This window comes from Miniopterus schreibersii (genome assembly GCF_964146895.1).
Source record: "Miniopterus schreibersii genome assembly, chromosome: 1".
In the NCBI taxonomy this organism is placed as follows: Eukaryota; Metazoa; Chordata; class Mammalia; order Chiroptera; family Miniopteridae; genus Miniopterus; species Miniopterus schreibersii.
In genome coordinates, this window is record NC_138101.1 from 159,390,290 (window position 1) to 159,414,300 (window position 24,011).

At 43.0% G+C, this 24,011-nt stretch overlaps 1 protein-coding gene across 2 annotated transcripts in view; it reads left to right on the plus strand.

Moving 5' to 3' along the window:
* The window catches only part of TLN2 (talin 2), a 392,818-nt gene that overhangs the window by 227,060 nt on the left and 141,747 nt on the right, over positions 1-24,011 (plus strand). For both annotated transcript variants that reach the window (XM_081132101.1, XM_081132102.1), the window contains exons 7-12: positions 645-797; positions 2,740-2,882; positions 4,531-4,658; positions 17,743-17,806; positions 19,072-19,176; positions 23,380-23,535. In XM_081132101.1, coding sequence (XP_080988227.1) covers positions 645-797; positions 2,740-2,882; positions 4,531-4,658; positions 17,743-17,806; positions 19,072-19,176; positions 23,380-23,535 — 749 coding nt within the window. The remainder of the gene's footprint in view (positions 1-644; positions 798-2,739; positions 2,883-4,530; positions 4,659-17,742; positions 17,807-19,071; positions 19,177-23,379; positions 23,536-24,011) is intronic.

The following is a 24,011-nucleotide window of genomic DNA, read 5'->3' on the forward strand; positions in this document are numbered from 1 at the left end:
AACCCACTCTCTGGTACTGTAAACTGGAACTCCTCGCTAAGTCAAAAATGAGAGCTTTTATTTCCCTTTCAAAAGACAAAGAATTTTGAAATGGAAAATGTTTCTGAAGCCATATAACTCAGTCTCACCACAGGTGGGAATTCTGTTATCTCCATAAAGACTCATGGGGACAGCCTACATGTGATTGACCGTTACAGAGCTTTTCTTCTCATACCTTGTGTTAATCTCCCCCAAGAACAAGCCTGTTCCCTTTCTACATGAGGCCCTCACGTATTTAAAGAAAGTAGCTCGGCCTGTCTTTGCTTCCTCTTCATTCAAAGGAAGCCCGGTTCCTTTAGCTGCTTCTCGTTTGACATTGTCTTGCCTTGTTCCGCATGATCTCTACTCTGTACTTGTCTTCTTGAAAACGAGACAGGAGAATTGCACCTAACGTTTTGAGTGTAACGTGCCTGTCTGAAAACACTCCTTTTTAGCCAGCCCGCGTTATTTGGTGTGTGCTCCTTGGGGGGCCCCCGGCCCTCACCTGGGTAAGGCTTCTTTCTGTCCTTCGCCACCAGGAACTCCTTGGATGTTACAGGACCTGCATTGAGAGGGGGGACAGCGGTGGGTAACCACTGATAATATAACCTAAGTTATATTTTTAGGAATAACAAACTATGAAGAATACTCTTTAATCCAAGAAACGATCGAAGAAAAGAAAGAGGAAGGGACGGGTACACTAAAGAAAGACAGGACACTATTACGGGACGAGAGGAAGATGGAGAAGTTGAAGGCTAAGCTCCACACGGATGACGACTGTAAGTGTCTGGAGGGGGGTGTGACGCAGGCACGTGGTCTCGCCAGGCCTCGCCCCCTGCACCTCCTGTACGACCCAGGGCAGGTGTTGTGTGTGTATTTTGTTTGTTTTCCTTTTTTTAAATTTCATCTGCCCATATTTTTATCTCTGTCACTAAAGGATTGAGACTCTTTAAAAAAGTGACTGAAATGCCATTTCACATCTTAAAAAGTAATGTCTCAATATCAAATATACAAATCATGTTTACATTTTCTCCATTGTCTTCTGAAAATCTTTTTTCACCAGTTTGTTTGAACTGGGGTCCAAATAATGTTGAATGATCCATTGCTCACCTCTTTTAGTCTCAAGGACTTCCTTTCATCTTTTACATTTTCTTCAAAATTTTAGGGCAAGAAACCACAGTGTTGCTTGTATTGAGTTTTGTGTAATCTGGATTTTGTTGGTTGCATACCTGAGGTGTCATTTAACATGTTCTTCTGTTCCTTTTAATTCCTGAGATCTGGAGGCTGGATCAGATTCATGTGATGTGTATTTTATTTAAAATAAAGACTCCTTTATGTGATGGTGTGTAGAGTAAGTCCTCACTTAACGTGGTCGATAAGCTCTGCGAATTTAAACGAAATGACTGAAACCAGTTGTACCATAGACTGGTTGATGTAAAGAAGATTTAAGTTCCTACAGCATCTCATCAACATTATAGCAAAATTGCATTATTAAGGGCTTGCTGTAGTCCCATCAGGAAGTTGTATCTGGTTGTCTCCTTTTTGTGATGTTAACAGCCATTGATGACCATTACCTAGACACATTATTTCCTTAGGGGCTACAAATGGTAATGTAATTCTCTCATAGGAAAGTAATTTTCTGTGGCCACACAGTCAATATTTGGAAAAGCCATTATGTACACCCCATGTGTCCCCAAAAGCCTGTGCTGTGTGGCTGTGTGCACCTGGCTGCCCCCCCCCCCCCCCCCCCAAAGATCTTACTTCATGCATGATTCACTTAGACCTTCCCAAGCTCTTTCCTTCATTGTTCTTGCTGCCACATTGGGAAGATGTCATCATTGTCATTATGTTTATCGATCTTCAGTGGGACTTTCACTTCCTCTGACCCTTTTTCCACTGTCTTTTTTTCTGCCTCATTTGATTTCCAGTTGCATACTTCTTCCCAAGTGAGACTTTATAGACAAATCCCAAGGATTTTTATAATGTGCATGATACTCTCCTAGGTGCTATGGGAGATGAGGTCAGTCCAACACATGCCCTGTTCTAAAGTCACTTATAATCTAGTGAGGCTTGTAATAGATACTCACAATGTGTGTGTTAAGCCCAGGGAGGGGTGTGGGAATGAGAGCTGTGGAAAAGGTAGAGAGGGATCAATTCCTATGCACCTTGATATCAGCAGAGCCGTTTCTGAATGAGTGAGATTCAGGCTGGGCCATGGGCAGGGTTCTACCCCCCCCCCCCCCCCCGCTTCCTCAGTGTCCCCTCCTCCCAGTTGCTTCCATTTTCCTCTGCTTTCCTCTTTAGGGTTGGAGGTAACTCGTTATGCTCAAAGCTTATAAATTATTTTACCTGATGAGACTGAAGTATCCCACTTTTAACGTAAAGGAAAATGCTAATTTGGTGTCTTGGCATAAAGCACTGATTTCCCTATTTCTTTTAACCTGCAGAAGGAAGGAGCCTATTACAAATTTCATTGTGGGGCTTTAGCTAAGTTTAAGAATGTCTGGGAATTTTCTCTCATTTCCTTTCGGTGTGTCCTACGGTACATGAGGGCATATGTGAAATTATTTGCAAAGTTAAAATGCACAGTTCTTATATAAGAAGTAACTGTGACTAAGTATCAGCATTATAGAAATCTGTGTCTGTATTCTGCTGTTTTGATAAATCCCCTAAACCAAGGGGACAGATAAACACAGCTCTTTTATCTGTGTTGTGTTGCAGTAAATTGGCTGGATCACAGCCGAACATTCAGAGAGCAAGGAGTTGATGAAAACGAGACGTTGTTGCTTAGACGGAAGTTCTTTTACTCCGACCAGAATGTGGACTCAAGAGACCCTGTGCAGCTGAACTTGCTTTATGTCCAGGTACCCCTCCATTCGATGCCCAGACGGTGGGGTTGGTGAGAGTTCAGGAGGCCCCTGGCTGTGGCCTGTGCTGAGCAGGAGCTGGGCTCTGGCTTCCGTCATGTGTGTGGCATGCCGTTTCCAGGGGGCACTGCTCCTGGGCCCCTCAGACGTGTTTGGTTGTGGCGCAGGGTGATGTTTGCCATGAGCTGCTGGCCATCCAGGGGAGGGCCTTAATGTGGCCCCCCAGATTAGGACCTGGCGGCCAAAACCATCTCTCTCTGCCTGGCTTCGAGGCACCTACCTTGCTCACCACTTCAAATCCACTAAAGCTTTCTTCATTAACACCTTAGAATACAAGTGAATTATTGGTCAGAAGTCAGTACTTCTCATTAACTGAACAATATCCTCTCAATAACCTGTTTTCTTTACTATTAACTAATTGTTTAAGCTCAGAGAAGTCCTGTAACTTCTCTGAATTGCCGTTTCCCAATGTGTAAGATTTCCCAATGTGGGCTCGCACTAGATGGTCCCCAAGGCTTCCTCTAGCTCAAGGAAAACCTCCCCCTGTCTCCCTTTCTCACTTCTGTCATTCTTTCCTTTCCTTCTTCCCTTTTCTCTCCATTTATCTATGTGCCCACAGAGAAAAGTGCAGCCACAGTGTCACCTGTGTTCGTAAGTTAAGTTTTATTAGAACGCAGCTCCTTTGCTAACGTGTTACGCATTGGTCAGTCCCCTCACGTATGTCATTATTGTTTGTGTGTTGTCCTGGCTGCTCTCGTGTTCCAGTGGAAGAGCCCAGTAGTTCTGACAGGGACAGCAGGGCCCACGTGGTCTGACATGTTTACTCTCTGGCCTTTTACAGGAGTAGTGTGCCGATCCCTTAGTTTAGTGGACGGGAGACTGGTACGGAAGGAGAGCTAGGAAGAGAGGCTGGAAGGCTGGAAGAAAGGGAGATCGGGCGGTAAGACGGTGCTTGTTTAAGGCTCAGAGCCGTAGCTTAGCATCCATCTGAGAGTGGTCTGGGGGTCATGCAACTAAAGAAAGGAAGGAAGGAAGGAAAGAAAGAAAAGGAAGAGCCTCAGCAGGGATGGGTCAACAACTGAGAGAAGAACTTCAGACACAGTGAATTTCTGAGCGCAAGACTGCGCGTTTGTCATTTCCCCTGAACGCCTGCAGCATTGAGTTCCTGTGTCTGACCATCTCTCTCCTCATTCCACCTTATTCATCTTGGGGTGGGGTTCGGGTTGATTTTGCCTCTATATAATTTGTCTGTTCACTGTATGATTTAGGGTTATAGAAAGTATACTGTATTTCTTCCCCCTGCACTCCCTCTATGAATGTGGTAATTTCACAAGGATTCCTCTTTGCTTCTATTTTTCGTGATCCATGTCTCCATTCCTAGAATATGCTCAAGCTTTATTTGTAACATACTGCGCAGTTCTGATGCTGCCCATCTGTAGGCAACTTTGGGCAACGACTTGTTTTCTTTTTGCCTTAACCCAGCTGTGCTGCAATCCCCACAGTGTCCCGAACGCGTCACTGTGGGTGGGCTGACACCTTTCCCCTTGCCCCACAGATTGGGTGCGCTCAGGCCGGGAAGGTGTCAGTAGACAGGATGTGTTGTTCCCCAGGCTCCTGATGGTTTTTGCTTCCTCCTGTGTTTCAGGCTCGGGATGATATCCTGAACGGCTCCCACCCTGTATCCTTTGAGAAAGCCTGTGAGTTTGGTGGATTTCAGGCCCAGATACAATTTGGACCTCATGTGGAGCATAAACACAAACCCGGATTCCTAGAGTAAGTGATCCTTTGGTTTTCTTTTTTCTCCTCACTTTTTCTCTTCACTGTTTATTTTCGAGCTAGCTATGTAAAATACATGCCGTAGTTTCAATCAGTTGTGAGATTGTTAGCTTTCGTTCAGTTGAGTGTATGATCAGATTTGTCGACCTTAGGGAAAGCAGGTGGCCTGGAAGTCCAGCGTTGGGATGACTGGGAAGGTTATCTGCTCCAACTTCAGGCAGCCTGTGATTCCTCTAGGCCACAGAATACACAGCACCCCGCCGAGCTATATGGCCTAGCCTGTCCTGGGATTTCTCTGAATTGAGTAGCTCACTTCCTCCATCTTCTGAAACCTCTTCCCATTAGAACATTCCTTCTTCATACCAGGCCAAATTGTGTCATTTTTAACTTTTTTCTTAAGGCTCCTGTATGAGAACAACCAGAGCATAAGAGCCAGAGCCTCACATTCTTTATCACGATCTTTCTTCTTCGTTGCTCTGCAAGGATGATTTACATGTGAAATACTTCTCCACCCTTTTCACCCATGTGGACTCTGGTTTGCTTTTATAAAATGTTGGGGCTGTTCTTTTCTGGCTCAAAGATTGAAGAAAAAGCTAACCCTAAAGATTAATTCTGGCCCCATAAAACACAGGGCATTAGGGTCGGTTTCCTAGAAATACCTGGGAGGACAAGCCCAGGTGTACACTGGCTGCTGTTTGTCTGAAGTGATCTCCCCGGCTCTGTTTTGACCTGGGCTTCTCCAAGGGTTTTGCATGGAACATTCCTTTATCACCCTCTCCCTGTTTCTGTTTCTCTTCTGCTTCCTTCTAGGACAGATGAAACCCTTGGCTGAGCCCAAAAGAAATCACTTCAGAGAGTCTTGACATGATCAGTGTCATGATGTCACCTAAAATGCAACTTGTAGAGGCTTTGGAAGTGGGGACCTGATGCTATGCTGACCGGGGGTGGGCGGGTGTCAGATTTCCTGCAGGATGTGCTAACTTGAGATGTGTTGAGTAGATCATCCATTGTATTGTGTCCAAGTGTGTCGAGGGGAGAGGATAGCATAAATACTTATTGCCTTGACCCCACTTTCACTTTGGTGGAAAGTAATGGGGACCAGCATATGTCCTATATATATAGTAAGAAGAAAGCCTGACTTTCCTCCTGGTGGCGGAGAATGCCTGGCCAACATGCTGTTTGGTCTAAACTGAGTTGTTTCAAACTCTACCCTCGGGTTAACAAATTCCAGGGAGCCTTTCCAAAGTGATGCTTTTATCCTACAATATACCTACAGTGACCTTGAGAATGGCTTTCAGGAGGTCCTGTCTCTTCTTTTGTACTATATTTACCAAATGAGTCATATGGCCCAGTGTTCCTCAGGGCCCATTTGTACCCAGTTGGCCTGGCTTCCTTCCCGCACGAGCTACGGGGAGCTTGCCTTTCTCTCTGTTCTGTGGCACCCCAGAAGCCTGACGAAAGACCATGTGCACACCAGCTTTTAGAAGTTTCACGTTCCCACATTCTCACCTCACAGCTGGTCCCTCAGATACATTTGGATGGTGAAATATCCTCAGATACTGTGGATTATGGCCTTGAAATTGATAAACACCAAGAACTCATTAGGCCCTGGAGGAAACAACATATTTTTCTGTTTCTTTGAGTAACTGATGAAGAACAGGTGAAAACGTTGAAAAGATTTATGAAACAAAAAATTTAAAATAAGACACCTATTTTCAGGCTTTCTTAACTGTAAGTCTGTGTGGCCCTGATGAGAACGTGGTCTCGATGCAGCCATTCATTGGGTGCCTAAAATGATGATGCTACCCCAGTCATTTCATTAATGCCTTTTCTCTCGAGTTTTGGGACAGCTAATTCCCAGGGCCCCCTTGTGAATTCAGAAAGCAGTGTACTTTATGTGATATATGTGGAAGTCACAGAGAGGAGAAGTGACTTGTTCAACTACATAGAGTTCTTTTCTATAAGTAACTTCTGGCTACTCACACTGGTTCCCATCATTTACAAAGGGAATTCTACTTTCAGAGTTGTCCCTGTCACTGGTCTCCCAAAATTAAGACAGTACTTTAAAATGTGATTCCAAGGTCCTTTGTTTATTTTCTTAATGTCACTGGTTATGCCAACATAACATCATGGAGAATGTTTTCGTACCTCTGACTGTTTGTGTGGGGATTACAAACGATCGGAGCATTGGTATTGCTCTTACAGTGTCTCCTGTGATTTATAGGCCTGTTGCATGCTGCATACCGACACTCCATTAAAGACGCCTCTTCTTTTAACCATCTGAAGGTGGCAAAAGTTAAGCAATTGTACTTAGTCAGTTTTCTTATTTCTGAGATTGTAGTAAGAAGCTCATGCCTCTAGTGGAATGTGTATTCTTACTGAGATTCCAAATTAAAACAAGGTTATTATGCCTGGTGGCAATTGTTTTTCCTTATGAATTTGATTTACTTTTTAATTAGATCAAATCTAGTCTAGGTAATGAGGCATTTTCACCTAATGTAGATGCTTAATTGTGTACATTACTACGCACACCGTACAGGTAGAACTTCCTGAGGATGTTCGTCTCCTTTTAATTAAAACAAAACAGCGAGACCACATTTCCCTGATTGTATGTTGGATAGCCAGAACCTGTTTGGGGATGATATGCCTGGGCTTTCCCCAGTGACTGGCTGGGTTTTGTTTGCCAGGCTTTAGATTTTTCCCCATCTAGCTTTCATATGTACTATCTGCTTGAACAATTAAGAGTTTAAACAGAAAATAGTGAGAAGGTTGGGCTTGTTGCAGAGCCAGATTGAAGATACAGCCAGGCCGGGATTTCACCCACATAATTTCCAGATGAGGTACATTTAGCAAGTACATTTTTTTTTTTTTTTACTTGATAATTTTTTTATTAAAATTTTTTAATGTTGACATTATTGCAGGTGTCCCCCTTTCCGCCTCCCTTTACCCCCCGCTCCCCGAGCCTTCACCAAACTATTGTCCATATCCATGGGGTATTCATCTATGTTCTTTAGCTAATCCCTTCACCTTCTTTATTTTTTGAAGATTTATTTAGCATTTTTGCTCAAAGTCAGCAGCATACTATAGACCTTTTTATAAGACTCTTTTTCACCTTTCTTCAGGCCCTTTAATGATTTCTGGTCTCAGTGCCACCTTGGTGAAGGTGTTTATTTAGAATAATGAAAATCAGAGAGTTTCCGTTTTCCTGGACTTAAGGATTATTGAATGTCCCCTGTCGGTTCTCTAGATGGAGAAAATAGGTGCGAGAGAGACAGAGACAGAAAGAAGGCACAGAACCAGGGAGACCTGGAAGCCAGAAAACAGCCCCGCTCCCAGATCCCATCTGCTTTGCTTCACCTCCAAGGACAGTTTTCTTCAGGTCACCTGCAGAGTCCTAGAAAGAGACATTCTGTGGGAGCATGAAGTATAAACAACACACCCCATAATCACATGTATATTTCATGTTCTTCTGTGCTTTCAGAAAGCACCCCACATGGTGTTCTTCAACTCATGGGGGACTTTGTAGTGTGTTGTACTGTGCTAAGTATAGGGAAGATACAAGGAGATACACACTAATTCTTTGCTGGTTTTGAGACTGCAGTCTGTTTGGCAAATAAACATGTGACATTGTTATTATGCAGAGCCAAAACTTGGCTCTGGTTCCAACAGGTCTAACCTCTAACTATGTTTTGAATGCAGGGTGGTTTTTTTCCAATTTTAAAAGTTGCAGTGCAGGCTATGGGGCCTGCTACGAATTGTTTCTAGAAAGGTAGTTAGCATGTGGTACAAAAAGCAATGTTGATCAATGAATTTGGCCAAATAGAAGGTACATAAGGTAGAGAAGAATTAGCTCTTAAAACAGCAGCAACAAAACTTATTATGGTCATGACTAACCACAGGCTCCTTTAAAAGACAGTGGAAAACTTTAAGAAGTGAATTTAAGGAGAATTGAAGCCTTCTATGGATCTTAATGTATCAAAGATCGGATGTACTGGTAAAATCTAGATCTTAAAAAGTATATGCGATAAAACTGAAGATAGCTCTAGGTGGTGGGTATAGAGTGTTCACTGTATAATTTTTTCAACATTGTGTGTGTTCAGAGTTTTCATAATAAAATGTTGGGGAAAGATTGGTAGCCTAAAACAATAGAAAGAGATCTTATAACTTCCAAACCAGTTGGGGGTGGAGAAGAGATACAATGACGAATACAATAGGAGTTGTACAGGGAGGATTATGGAAACAAAGCAAGAAAAAGTGTGGTAAAATACAATGTACAAAATATGATATGAGAAATACTTCTCAATTAGGCATCATAGCAAACACAGTTGATCCTTGGACAAAACAGGTTTGAACTGCACAGGTCTACTTACATGCGGATTTTTTCCAGCAAATACAGTCAGCCCAGCATATCAGCAGGTTTCACATCGTCGATGCAATCAACCTCAAATCGGAAACAGTTTTTTCTTCCCATTCCCAACCGCATTTTCTCAACCATGGATCAGAAATACTGATTTCCATCCGTGGTTGGTTGAATCCATGGATGTTAGGGGCCAATTGTAGTTAAGTTTGGGGGAGTCAAAGTTATACTCAGATTTTTGCCTGCATGGGGGTCAGCACCTCAAACACCTGCATTGTTGAGGGGTCAATTATATAAGTAAATCAACCTTAACAGTTAATAGAGGTTCTCATATTGGGTGGAGTTTTTTTAAAGTCCAGCTCTATACTATTTCTAAAAGACACACTTAAAATTTAAGGACAGAAAGAAGTTTAGAGACATAAAAAATGATGCACTGGGAAAATAATTAAATAAAAGCTAGAGAAGCTATATTTGATACCACAGAATAAACTTGTAAGGCAAACAAAGTATAGTAGAGACAACAAAGGTCATTACAAAGGTAGAAGGACTATTTCACCAGGATGGTATATTAATTGTAAACCTCTATGCACCTAACATTACATTAAAGTTCATAAGAGAAAAATAGTATTACGAGGAGAATTTTGGCTACACAATTTTAGTGGAATAATTTAACGTACCTCCCTCAAAGTGATAAGTAAAACAAGATCAAAATAGAAGAAAAAATATTTTAGTCAAGATAAGTTAAGGAGATACACGTCATAGAATCAACCAAAAAACTACTGCTTTGAACAAATTAATAAAATATGTAAAATTCTGGTAAGTTTGATCAGGAGCAACAAAATAAGGGAAAAGCAAAAATAAACATTAGTAATGAAAATGGGCAGAACTTCAGATAGAGATTTTTTAAAATCATAAAAGAACAAAATGAAAACTTGAAGCCAAAAAAATTGAAAATCTAGACAAAATGGATAATTAGAAAAATCTGGATAGATTTATAATTTTGAAAGTGCCTTATCAGTTAAAATATTCCAATCAAAAACAACAAAACAAAAACTAGGCCCAGCTTATTTCAGTTAATATGTATGTCTCAATAAAACTACTAAATAATTGATACAGACTAGTTGAGGCTCATGAATGACCAAGGCTAATTGAGGATACACGGAGGACTCACACACTATTCCAATTTCTTACAAAGCTGTAGTGATGACAACACTATTACTGATGTAGGGTGGTATAAGAGTTGATAAACCTACCTTTATTTAAATTAAAATATTCAGTAAAAGACATTACCAAGTTCAGAGTGACGCTCCAGACTGGAAGAAGAAATTTGCATATTTGCAGTGCACACTGCAAAGAACAAATTAATATCCAGAAAATATTAAAAGGGGGGAAAAAATCTAAGAAAAAGATCACCCAGGACAGCATTAGGCACCTTAGAGAAGAGGAAATTCAACTAATAAAGAAATGGGAAAGTATTCAGCCTCATAAGCGATCCAGAATGCAAAATCAGCAAGGATATAGTTTCTCATGTCCAGCAGGTGGGCACAAATTTAAATGTCTAAAAACACAAAGTACATTACAGAAAAGCAAGACATTTCAGAATATGACTCTGTTGAATTTAAAATTACAAAGAGAAACAGTATATTGTTTATAGATACAGGAGATGTAGGAACATAAAATGTGCATGGAAACTGACTTCAAGAAAGTGACTACCATGAGGGAGAGAGAAGGATGGCGTGGGACTTGGGCGACACTTGTAATCTCGATTTCTTTGAAGACAGAGGTAGCAATCATAAAGCAAATGTCACAACACATTTACCTGTTTTTATCCTTGGCGATAGGTATATACTTTTTTGTATGTTTCAGAATGTCTTCACAATTAACATTTCTTTTAAAAAGACAGTTGTGAGCGTCTGTGTGAGGTGATAAAAGCTGCATGCAATTGCGGTTGGATTCACATGTGGCAAAGGCAAAGTTAATAGGCACTGAGGTCAGACACAGGCTCCGTGACTCTGCTGCCGGAGCAAATGGTCCAGTGGCTGGGCGCAGGCAGGCAGGTCACAGCTGAGGAGGCCTGTCTGTCACCCTCGACTACCGTAGCCCCTCATCCTGTCTGCGTGTCCTCAGAAGCATCTCACTGAGGAAACAGAGCAACCCAGGGTATGAGTCCCTGTTGAGGAAGAATTTAGAGTGGCCTTGGAAAATTTTCTCCGCAAACTCAAGGTGATTTTACTGTCAACAGGAAAAGCCTTTGGCCCAGTAGGAGGTCCCCAGTCGGGTTTTCTCTGGGCACGTGTTCAAGCACACATTCCCCCGTGGAGCTGGTCTTCTGTGTGTTTGGTCAGAATAACTTGGCTACCGATTCTGTCCTCAAACCCGCCCCGAGGCCGGTGGTCCTGCTTCTGTTCGCCGGCCCCACCTTACCACCCAGCCACCCGTGTCTCTGCTGTTGGCGTCCATCCTGAGCCTGGATCCGCTTTGCATCCTGGGAGGTGTGACCGGGTGCTCGGTGGCCGTCCTGGCAGAGCCTGCCAAGGGGGCGCCTGCCTCCCGACCTGCTGTCAGGCTCCGCAGCTTCCAGACCAGGGGCCTCTGAGAGGGCCCAGCCCTGAGCTCTGGCCTCTAGGCAGAGCCCCTTCCCTCCTCTGAAGGGCACTGGCCTGGTCCCGTGGGACTGGGCAGGCCCTCGGACCCTGTCCCGAGCTTCTCGGTGCCAGCCGCCCTCTCCCTTCCCGCTAAGCGTTCCCCGGCTCAGCCGACGCTTCCTGCCGCCTGTCGTCGCGGGCTAAGCACGCGGTTCACTGAGCCAGTGCTCTCAGTCACACGCGTGCTTTCACCCCCGCGTCCGGGTTCAGACCCAAGTGTGTCTGATGCCATCGTTAGCGTCTCCCGCGCCCCGGGCAGCGGGTCTCCGCCTTGGCCGCCCGTCGGAGTCGTCTGGGGGGCCTGCTAACACGCTGCTGGGCCCGCCGCAGCCTCGCTCAGCACGCAGCTGGCGCCGGGACCACACTTTGAGAGCCTCACGTGATATCAAATTTGAGATGTTCTTTTTAGTCATTTGGTGATTCAACATAAAGGTTGGACTCGGGAGACCTGCGTGTTCCGGTGTCTTTTGGGTGACACTGTCTCTGCTTCCCCGCCCCTTCATGTCTCCGCCTGTGCCGGCAGACACTGCACTGCTGTGTGTGTGAGCATTGATCCCCTCACTCCTCAGGAAGGAGGAGACGCCCATTGTTTACAGCTCATGTAATTAATAACACCCCAAGGTAGGACTCCTGTCTTCTTTTCAGGTGACAAAACCAGCTTAGGGAGGTGGGGACTTGTCTGTGGTCCTGCAACTAACTACGTGGTGGCAGCTCCGGGACAGATGAGAAGCAGTTAACATTTCCCCAAATCAGAGCTGCCTCCTGTGTACTTATTCTAGTTGCCAGACCAGAGAACACCTTTAGGACACCGTTTTTAGAATTACTTGTAGAAGCAGCTTAAATTTCATATAAGAAAATGAGGTTTCAGGGAACACCTAGATTTGAATCCAGACCTTGCTGTCCTACATGTGATTATTAAATTCCCCTTCCCTCATGCAATGGCTTTTGGGCATTTCTTTTAAATTCCTGCCACCATGGTCGTTATTATCATTATCTGATTGGGTGTTTTTGTGATTTCATTTCTCTTTGTCTGAAGGTTCTGAAATACTGATCACATGTTATGGCTTTTGACTCAAAGGTAACTTGGAAGGACTGGGGTGTTGAGTGGCTAAGAGCATGGTCTCGAGCCCACAGGCGAGGCTTAACATGTTGGCTATGACTGGGCAAATTATTTAGTGTCTCTGAACCTCACATTCCCTGTATAAAATGGCATATTTTCTTCCAAGGGCTTTGTCAGAATTTAATTTATGTATTTATACATGTAAAGCACCTGAAACAGTGTTAGACTTTCAATAAATGACAGGTATTAATAGTGAAAACTCTCTATCAGCATTGTTTAGACTGCTGGTTGGATAACCCAAAAATTTAAAGTACAGAATCCATGATTTCTACCTCTCTGTATTTTAACTATCAGCTTATGCATTCACTTGCTAATCTTTGGAGTCAGGACCAAGGTTTCTTCTTGTGAGGGTCTTCCTCCTCGTTGGGGTTCTACATTGTCTTTCTTGTATGAACCACATCATCTAGGAGAGAATTTAAAGACAATCGTGGCCTGGCCAGAGTGGCTCAGTTGCTTGAGTGTCCTCCCAAGCACCGAAGGATTCCCAGTTCAGTTCTCAGTCAGGGTACGTGGCCTGTGTTGCGGGTTCGATCCCCAGTCTGGGTGTGTGTGGAAGGCAGCTGATCGATCTCTCCCTCCCCCTCCCCCTCCCCCTGTCTAAGCATGTCCTCAGGGGTGAGCAATAAAAAGATAAAAAAATAAAGGCAATTGTAAAGCAATATGAATACGATATTTTTAGATTTTTTTCTCTTCAGAATTTTACAATAGTCTCACCTGTATTTAATTTAATAACTTAAAAATGTTCACTGTAGGAAGCATTCACTAGCTCTCTTTCTGTAGTATTTTAGAAATTTATGGGCTATGTTGCTTTATTACATAATCCTATGATGTATAACAGCAGCAAGATTGGAGCACAAATCCAGCTGACTTGGCCAGAGCAGGAGTAGGGGCTCATGAGGGAAGACAGTTGACTGCAAACCTTCGGCACCCCAGGCAGCTTAGAGAGTAAGAAGAGAGTGAGAAGAGCTTTGACTGGTCTGCCACCGAGTGGAGCGGAGGACCTGTTATTATTGCACTTACAAGGCTGGCAATAGGGTTTAGAGGAGGAGTGAGGTCTCACTGAACGCCTGGCAGATGGCTGCCCTTTTAAGGCGGGAACGCCTGAGGAGGCAGTGGGGGGAACTTTGCTTGTTCAGAGCTTGCTTAATTAGGAGAAAATTTTCCAATCAGGTTTGCCAATCTGACCCATTTTCTCAGAGGAGGCTGGCAGATTTCACTTGTGTGCATGTCCCAGATCTGGAGGAGCCTTCCAAGCTCAGGTTTGGAAATGAAAACAGCAGCTGAGGTGGGCTGCTGCACCGGGCCTGGCAGGCGGGGATGACAGGCTGCCTGCTCCTTCCAGCTTCGTGCTGACACTGTGCGCTTTGCTGAATTACTCGGGAAAATGCATGCCACACATGCACATACACTCACTTCACATTTTAAAATACCTGGCAATAAACTTCCCCAAATCGACTCTTGCAGCATCTAGTGTAAGCTTCTGGAAGTTGTTTTCAGTACCTACCAAAGAGTGAGAGATTCAGCACCTACTGAGGAATGGGAGGGTCAGTCTGCAGAATTTCAGTTAAGGGCAGCCTGTTGCGGCACAGAACTTTCTCGCCATAAATGCCCAGCATATATCCCTGCTTGGCCACTGGACACCACCGTCTGTTGTTCTAGTAACACTCATAGTTCGGACAGGGTTTGCCATGGGGCTCTTTTTGGGGTGCTTTAGTAATCTTTGCCAAGTCTCCCTTTTTTGATGGTGTTGGAGCTACTGTTCAGAGCCCCACAGCCGCGACCTACTCATGATACTGCGTCACTGTCATTTTAAGTGTCCTCCTAGGGAAAGCCTGCAACAGCTGTGTGGGTCTGCTCTGGGTCTGGGAGGGCAAAGGCTCCCTGCTACCAACCCTGCTACTAACAAGTCCTGTGACCTCAGCTGAGTCACCTTACCTCTCTGAACTCGGCTTCCTCGTTTGCAGCGTGGTTGACTCCTGTTGCTCAGTCATTCATTTTTGTCCACAGCGTTGCTAACGATAGTCATCACATCTAAGGTGCTGCTTGGATATCTGTCAGACCCCTCCTGCTGACGGACTCGGGGTCTCTTGATAGGCCCAGAGTGTTCTGCTGGTACTCCGACCTAGATCCCAGAAATTCCAGGAAATGTACTTACAACTGTTGTCTGCAGGTAGTTTGCAAATTAAACAGGCATCACTATTCAAATCTTAATGTAGCCAGAACTGTGCCCTGCCCTGCCCCTCCATCCTACTCTTTTGCTGGAGTATTTTAAGGCAGCTCCCAGACAGCATGTCATTTCACCTGCGAGTACTTCAGTATGTTTCTCCGACAAATAAAAAGAAATTTAATAATTTTTAAAAAACATACAACTGCAAATCCATTCTAACACCCAAGAAAATTAGCAATAATTCTTTAATATTCCTCTTTAGTATGCATCTAATATCCAGTCTGTGTTAAAATTTCCCCCACTGTCTCAAAAATGTCACAGAATACTTAGTTCAGGATCCAACAAGCCTACCTATTGTATGTGATTGATATGATTGTTTTCTTAAATCGTATTATTGAGATACAGTTCATATAACATACAGTTCATCCATTGAAAGTATATAATTCAGTGATTATGTGTATGATGTGAGGAAGGGAGTCCCAATTTCATTGTTTTGCGTGTGGATATCCAGTTGTTTCAGCACCATTTGTTAAAGAAGTTTTTTTTTCCCTTTGAAGTGTCTTGGCACCTTTGTTGAAAATCAATTACCGTGAAAGAGGTATTTAGACTTAGTGTGGTGATCACATGATAGTAAGATATATAAATGTCAAATCTCTGTGTTGTATACCTGAAACTAATATTATAGGCCAACTATATTTTAATTTTAAAAGAAAAGAAAACCAATCGACTGTAAAGGTAAGGGTTCATTTCTGAACTCTCAACTCTATTCCATTGACCTATATAGTTCTATTCTTATGTGAGCACTACATTGCCATTGTTCTTGTAGCTCTGTAGTAGGTCTGTTTCTTAAAACTCTATTAACCTGTTACTGTCACTTCCACCAACAAGCCATTTATTTCTGAGGAACTTGGGTTATTTTTATAAAATTTCCCGTGTTGAGATTTGGCTGATTGTATCACTTACAGTGTTCTTCTGTCTCTCTTTTTGTGAACTGATATTTAGATCTAGGCTCTGAATTAAATCCAAATTCAGTTATATATTTACTTATTTTTTTTACTGCCAGGAATGCTTCCTGGTGGTGCTGTATACTTCATGTTGCTTCAGTCAGGAGGCATATGTTGTCTGCTTATCCTACTTTGGTTAATACAAAAATTGATCAGTGGGTTTGGATCAGACTGATCCATCTATTATAAAGTTCCCCATTAACATGTCACTTATTGGTTTTAGCAGCCACTCTTGCTTGTTTTGATCAATTCCTTGCTTCCTTAACAGTTGTAAAATGACGGTTTTAGACTTCTATAATTCCTTCTGCATTTATTAGCTTCGTTTCTTTCCCTTGATCAGTTTTCAGTATGGGTGGATGCCTTAGCACCTCTTAAGGTAACCAATGATTATTTTAAAGGGTCTTTATGGATTTTTATATTTCTGTGTTTTTTCCCATTGGGGTGATCATTCTTTTTGATGCTCAAATTGCCCCATCTGGGAAGGGGACGTGGGTGAGGGAGTAGGTGAGTCATGAACGGTCGTGAGTTATAATTGTCGAAGCTGGGTGCTTTGCTCATTACACTGTTCTCTCTATTTTAGTATAAGGTTTTTTAAAAGTCGTCCCATTTTTGGTCAATGGTTATCCCTTAATGTTGGCTCCAATCATTTTGATAGCTTCCTTCATACCAGGCATAAGCAGCGCAGGAATATTGTACACATTTCCTGGCCCAGAGCTAGAGGCAGACGTTTCTCAGAGGATCTCTGATTTCTGTTAGTGGGGAATGGTATTTGCAGACCACCTGGCCAAGGTGCTGGGGGTGCTGATTGCCAGCAGGTTGTCCTTAGCCTCCTAAGAGGACACACCTAGAAAATTAATGTTTTTCAGGAACAGGAAAATGAATCCAATATGCAGGCCTTTATTTCCAATTTGAATGAAAGATTGCAGGGTTTTCATCTAACTTTTTTGGCTTTATACTTTTATGTCTTTTATGCTAAAAATCTTGGTTACTCACAACTAACATAATTACTCACTTTATCTTAATTATATGTAACATGTCATATCATGTAATATCCTAATTTTATATAGAGTGTGTGTATAGAGAGAAGAGGGAGGGAGAGTATTGTAAAATAATGGCATCACTATTTGACAGGTCTACTGTGGTTCATTTCACCTTTAAGTGTATCTCACTAGGGATGCATAGTGCAAAGACTGTTTTTCAGGGTCACCTGAAATCATTTTTCTCTCTGCAGTTACACTGTCAACTTGATATACTGTTAAGTTCATTTGTTTCGGTTTGCTTTAGATTTTTAGGCTGCTTCCCCCCCCCCCATCTTTGCAATTTCATGTGGTTCTAAAGTGAAAAAACAACAACTATACTACAAGGAATATTTTCAGAGGTTTATTTTTCATCTTTGTTCCCCTCTCCCTGTTATTCCCTCTTCCCATAGAGAATCATTTTTATTAGTACTGGGCATGTCCTTGTATTGTTTGAAAAAATACATATTAACAATATAAAATGAAAAATACTTCCTCCCTTTCTTACAAAGGGCAGTACACTATACATTCTTGTGTAGTCACTTTACAATGTATCCTGGAAATTCTTTCGTATTTAAGGACGTTAGCTTCCCCTTGGCACCAGGCTGGTTTTATACTTGTGTCCTACTGAAGTGCATTGTGGGATGTGGCAGTTTGTCACTCATTGTAACCAAGAAATACTAGTGGCTAAACTGTGAGCTTTACAAAAAGTCTTTTCTTTCCCTCTCATCACAGAGCATAATCGCTGTGCTTTTTTCCCTTTTTCTCTCAGCCTGAAGGAATTCCTGCCTAAAGAATACGTCAAGCAGAGAGGCGCTGAGAAGAGAATATTTCAGGTACTGGCAACGTGACCCGATCTTTTTCCTCGCTCCCTCGCCTCGCGTGTTGGCATCAGAGGGGCCTCCGCACGTGCTGGTTTTGTATCCCCTGCAAGTGCTCGGCTTATATGTGAAATGATTCCTGGCTCAAGAGTAAAGAAGCTGACAGTTCTACTTTGGGGGGATTTAGTATCTTAATCCATACTTCTTGCTAAAGGTTACTTAGCCCTTCTTAGAAAAAACATGCATATATTTAATTTCCAAGGCGTCTTGGTCGCATTAAAACAAGGTGATTTGCCATCAAAAGGCACTGAGGAAGAGGCTACAAGCTGCTGCTTTGTCCAGAGATTGGTTTTTGAAGCTAGAATTTGGGGACTGGTACCTTTTTAAAATTCAAGTTTATTCTAAAAGAGAGTTGTTTATTCTAGGCAACCTGTAAGAAAAGCCCTATCATCAACTTTGCCATGAAACAATCACTCTAGTAAATCCAAAATATCAAAAAGTCATCTTTGATGTTGAAATGTAAATATAAATTGAAATATAAATTTCATGTATCTACGACATATTTTTTACCAAGTATTGTTTCCAAGTGTGACAATGCACAGGTGTTTGTATAACCTGCTCTTTGGAAAACTGTATGTTGTGGATGGATGTTAGATTGATACCTCCCCTGGACAAGAACGTTTTTCTGGCTCTCATTTGTTTTTTAAAATATATCTTTATTGGTTTCAGAGAGGAAAGGAGGAGCGAGAGAGAGAGACAGAAACATCAGTGATGAGAGAGTCATTGATCGGCTGCCTCCTGCACACCCCCGACTGGGGACCGAGCCTGCAACCCGGGCATGTGCCCTGTCCGGGAATTGAACCCCGATTGCCTGGATCCTAGGTCGACGCTCAACCGCTGAGCCACGCCCAGCCCAGCTGACTCTCATTTAAAGTGTCGGCTCTGAACCTTTTGGTACATGGAGTCCTTTGAAAATTGGGTTCTAATTATACGGACCCTGTTCTTGCCACACTGCACACGCATGGATCGGTGCATATAGCTGTGAAATCTTAGGGAGCTTGGGCTCCGATTCTGGTTAGGAAGCGCGGCATTGGAGCGTCCTGTGCACTGCGACTCTTGGTGAGCAGGAGCATGTGTTCCTGGAGGGGTCGCCCCCACAGATGTTGCTTGCTGATCAGCCGTAGCCGCACTGTCTGCCCCACACTGAACAACTGCCTTTCAGCCAGTCCGCCTGCTGGCAGAGCTGCCGTAACGAGTCCCTGCTCCTCTCACTCCTGCAGGAGCACAAGAACTGTGGAGAGATGAGTGAAATAGAGGCCAAGGTCAAGTACGTGAAACTTGCCCGGTCCCTCCGCACGTACGGCGTGTCCTTTTTCCTGGTGAAGGTGAGTCGGGCGGGTGGTGGAGGGAGTGTTCGCTTCTGCCACCTCTTTTTCTTCGGTCAAAGTGTTTGCTGTTAAGGTGGGTTTGCCGTCCCTAGAGCCCTACCGTTTGCAGCGCAGCACCTGGCCAATAGAATGGCCTGAGAGCGCGTCTGACTGCCCGTGGTCCTCCGGGCATCTGTGCCTTTGCTTGGCTCACTGTCACTGCTCTGAAGTCACTGCAGGGGGCTGTTCACTTTTACTCAGGACTTTCCCTTGGGGATATTTCACTTAAGACTGTCAAGAGTGCCCTGGACTAAGTGAAGGTTGTTGACCACTGCAGACCAAATCAGATTCCTGTGGTCAATAAGGAGCGTAAGATGTATACTTGTGGGTGGGTCTGGGATTCCTGTGGCCTTTAGGTCTGTTCTCCTCAGAATTGTTTGTCTTCCCGCTAGAAGAAGGAGGTGGTTGTTTTAAGCTCAGCCTGTGAATTTCAGAGGGAGGCTGACTGAAACACCCTCCCATTAGCTTCGTTTCTCGCGTTGTGCTTCGTGAGCTCGCACACTCTATTTTAGTCCTCTCTTGCCTTCAGCTGCTCTCAGTTTTACACCAGAAAATATCAGGCCCTTGCAAATGAGGAAAACATGGGTGAATCACTTCATTTCTAAGAAACATAGTTAAGAAGTTGAGTTTCTTATATTTAGTGGAAGTTTTAACTTGTCAATGAATTTTTGGATGTTGCTGATGCCTTCTAGGTAATAATGACTCCGTTTCCCAATATTAATAATAATAATATTGACAATTAGTAATAATAACATTTAATAAATAATAGACATACCTTATTTAAATCTATCAGCAATACAACGATGGCAGAACTATTACTATTAACTTGTTTTAAAAAAGATAAAACAGAAACCCAGGAAGATGGGATGACTCAGCTACAGCGTAAGGACTTGAATTCAGGCCTCTCTGACTCCAAAGCCCATGTTCTTAACCACTGGGCTGTGCTATCTTAGCTAGGGTGACCTTGTTTGACCTGCATTCACCATGCTGGCTCCCCATCCCCATCATGAGCACAGGGTGAGATCTGCTTGTTTTAGAAGAACAAGCTCCTTTTTTTTCATTATTTTGAAGGGCAACAGGTGGCAGATGAGTTCCAACACATCGTAGGGACAGAGATTAAATTGTTGTCATGTTCACTGATATGGGCATCACTTTCCATCTATTTTGAGTTTTTTTGAAGTCCTTCGTGTATGAAATTTATTTCTTGCATCCTCAACATTTTCCATCAGATTGCACACACAGTTTCAGTGATGCATATAGTAAATTTAGAGAAATAAATAGTGTGCTGTTTGTTCATTCATTCATCAGCTGATAAACATTTGGGCTGTTTCCACCTATGGACTAAATACTGCTGTTTGCATTCATGTACTTTTTCTGTGGATGTATGCCTTGAATTATCTTGGGTATATATACCTACAAGTGGAATTGCTGGGATATATGTTATCTCCTTGTTTAATTGTTTGAGGAACTTCCAAACTATTTTCTAAAGGGGCCACCAGCAGTGTGTTAGGGCTTCAATTTCTCTTCATTATGACACACACTTGTTGTATCTGATTTTTTTATTTTCTGTATTGCTTTCACAACTTCCTATGAATCTATGATTATTTCAAAGTAAGTAGTTCAAAAATGATTCTGGTATCTTGTTACAAGATAAACAGTCATAGCAATAAGTAAATTTGTTCCTTCATTTTCTAAAGTAATGCTTAAAATTTGAAAAAATATATGTATCATACTGCATTTTCCAGAACTTCCAAAATAATGTTGATGGGTAAGATGTTAAAGGGTAACTTGTTCAGATCCCAATTTTTATAGGTTCCTGTCTAGCATTTCTCTATTCAGTGGGACACTGATGGTAGGTTGGATATACTCTTTGAGAAAGTGCACATAGCCCAGCATTTTAAAGCAATAATTATATTGAGTGGGTGCTGAATTTTATCAAACACCTCAGTGGCTTCATATAAAACGATCACATGCCATCCCCCCCCAACTTTTCTGAGATATAATTGACATATAACACTGTAAGTTTAAGAAATACAGTGTGATGAATTGTTACATGTATATATTGCAAAATTATTACCACAGTGAGGTTTGTTATATCCTGCACCTCACATAGTTACCATTTTTTATTATTGTTATGTTGAGAACATTTAAGATCTACTCTCTTTACAGTTTTCAAGTATATGATACAGTATTGTTAACTGTGGTCACAGTAACTGTACGTTAGGTCCCAGAACTCATTCCTCCTATGACTACAAGTTTGTCCCCTTTGACCACCATCTCATTTCCCCCCGTGTGACTAACCTAGCTGCCCGGGCCCCTCCACCTGTGACCATGTGGCTCCTGAAGCCAAGTTAGACTAACTGGCATCCTCTGCCTGCCTTGATTTCACCTTTTGAGGAACCGCCCTCTCTTCACAGAGGGTCTGACTCGCCTCTGCTTTTCATAAGGATTGGGAGGCTCTCACAATGCCTAGACCCCTCCTCGGACGGGCAGGTTCCCGAGGCTGTTATCCCCTCCCCCGGGGGGAGCTGGAGGTGCGCTATGACCTTCACCATCCGACAGTTTATGAGCTGCCCATGGGGGAGGAGAGGGTGCTTTTTGCGTTTGTCTGATTGCGTCCACCAGAAGCGCACCGTGGCCGGCAGCCTGCCTTTGAAGCCGGGGGTATTTTTGAGCTACTCAAATCTGAGCTCTAATCGTGCTTTTCCACTCACTGCTGGCTGCCCTGGTGAGCTGCTGGGCCTCCACTTCAAATCAGGGATGACAACGATGCCGCCGCCGATGCTGCCAATGTTTAGAGGACGCTTTGAAAATGAACGGAAAATATTTTCTAACACATGGCACACTCCTGCCCTGTGCTGAGTGCCTGTCCCCACGTACTCACGCCCACTTATATATACACACTGTGTGTGTGCTCATTTGTACATGTATTCCTTGGAGAATTGTGGCGTAGGCATTGCTCGGTTATAGCAAATGTTATTGGAAAAGTTCGAGTTTTTCCCCCCTGACAACAGAAAGATGTGCACTAAGTAAAATTTTGGATATGAGGAAAAGCACACAAAAAACAATACAAATCACATGAGATGGTCATTGCCACCATTTTATCACATAATGAAATTTTATTTTTTTAATTATCTTTTAATATGTTTAATTAAAATTTATGCTTAAAATTTTATTTCCTGTAGGGACTGTGCTGTGCAAACGGTTTTGTTTTTTATTTCGTCATATATTGTGAATACTTTATTGCCATGATTCCAGTTGTTTTCCTATAATATGAGTTGGAGAGTGGTCTGTTACTTATGTACCGTAATCAAATCCCCTATTATTGAAAATTTGGTTAGTTCTAGTTTTTCACTATGGTAAACTCCAGGCGAGCCTTCTTGCACCATTATCTTCACACCCACTTATAACTTGTTTTTGAATAAGTTGCTAAAAGCAAGATGTGTCTACAGTAGAAACATTTCTAAAGCTTTGGATCGTTACTGACACATCTTCTTCCACAAAGGCTTTGCCATTTTCAATCCCCATCAATCGTGGTTCCCCTTTATACCTTCTTCAATTCTGAGTATTAGTTTTTTTTAATCTGCCTTTTATATACATGAAAATGTTATTTGCTAGTTATTATTGTTGATTTCACATACAAAATATATGAAATTTTTTATTTTTGTATTTGTTGTAAATATTTATTCCCCGGTTGCTTGCTTTTCCATTTTGTATGTGGTGAGGTTTCTTTCTTTTTCTCCTAACTCTCTCTTTTTTCAGATTTACGGAAGTCCATATATTTTGTAGTTAAAGCTATTAATCTTTTCCTTTATGTTTTTTTAATTTTACTTTGGTGTTTTTACTAAAAAGTCATTTCCCACCCAGCGATCACAAACATATTCACCTGTATGTTTCTCCTAAATTATCAACCTATTTCGAATTTGTTCTGGCGTGAGTGATGAGTAGGGATCCATTATTTTAATAGGCATGATTACAGTTTCTTAAAAATTATTAAAACTAATAATCATAAAAGATTTTTAAGAGTCAGCAGCCCTGCCTATTTTGAAACACGGTGTATGTAAGTTGATCACAGGGAAAGCATTGCAAAATCACTGGTTATTTGGCAAGATCAGATGGATTGAGAGGAAGAGCACTGACTCTTGGCATCTCCTGTTTCAGGAAAAGATGAAAGGCAAGAACAAGCTGGTGCCCCGCCTGCTGGGGATCACCAAGGACTCCGTGATGCGCGTGGACGAGAAGACCAAGGAGGTGCTGCAGGAGTGGCCGCTCACCACGGTCAAGCGCTGGGCAGCCTCGCCCAAGAGCTTCACCTTGGTAGGGACTGGCCGAGGGCAGCGGGGGGGGGGGGGGGACACGTGGCCTCGGGCAATATCACGGGGCAGGAGACACAATACAAGCCCCTGGGTTTCCCTGGTGTCAGCGAGCAGTGTGGAGAGGGATGGATGGCGAGTCCATGGGGCGGGCTGGGGACTGGTCCAGAGCTGATGGAGATGGCAAAAGCTGGGTCTCCTTGGCACCCCTTCCTCTCTGGTGCTTTAAGTAAGACCATCTCAGCTCCTTCACCACAAAGAGCCTCTCTCAGCCTTCTGTTCCCCTGATGCCATCCCCAGCATTCCCTACGGAAACTCGAACGCCCTGAGGCCCACACAAAGGCTCCCTCTTCATCTCTAGTTGTTGAAGTTCCTAAGAACCGTGAGCTCTTGCTGAGGGGTGTTTTCCCAGCCTGCCTGGAAAGAGAACATGCCCTGTAGTGGACTTTGGGGAGTATTCAAACCCAGCTTGTCATTTCC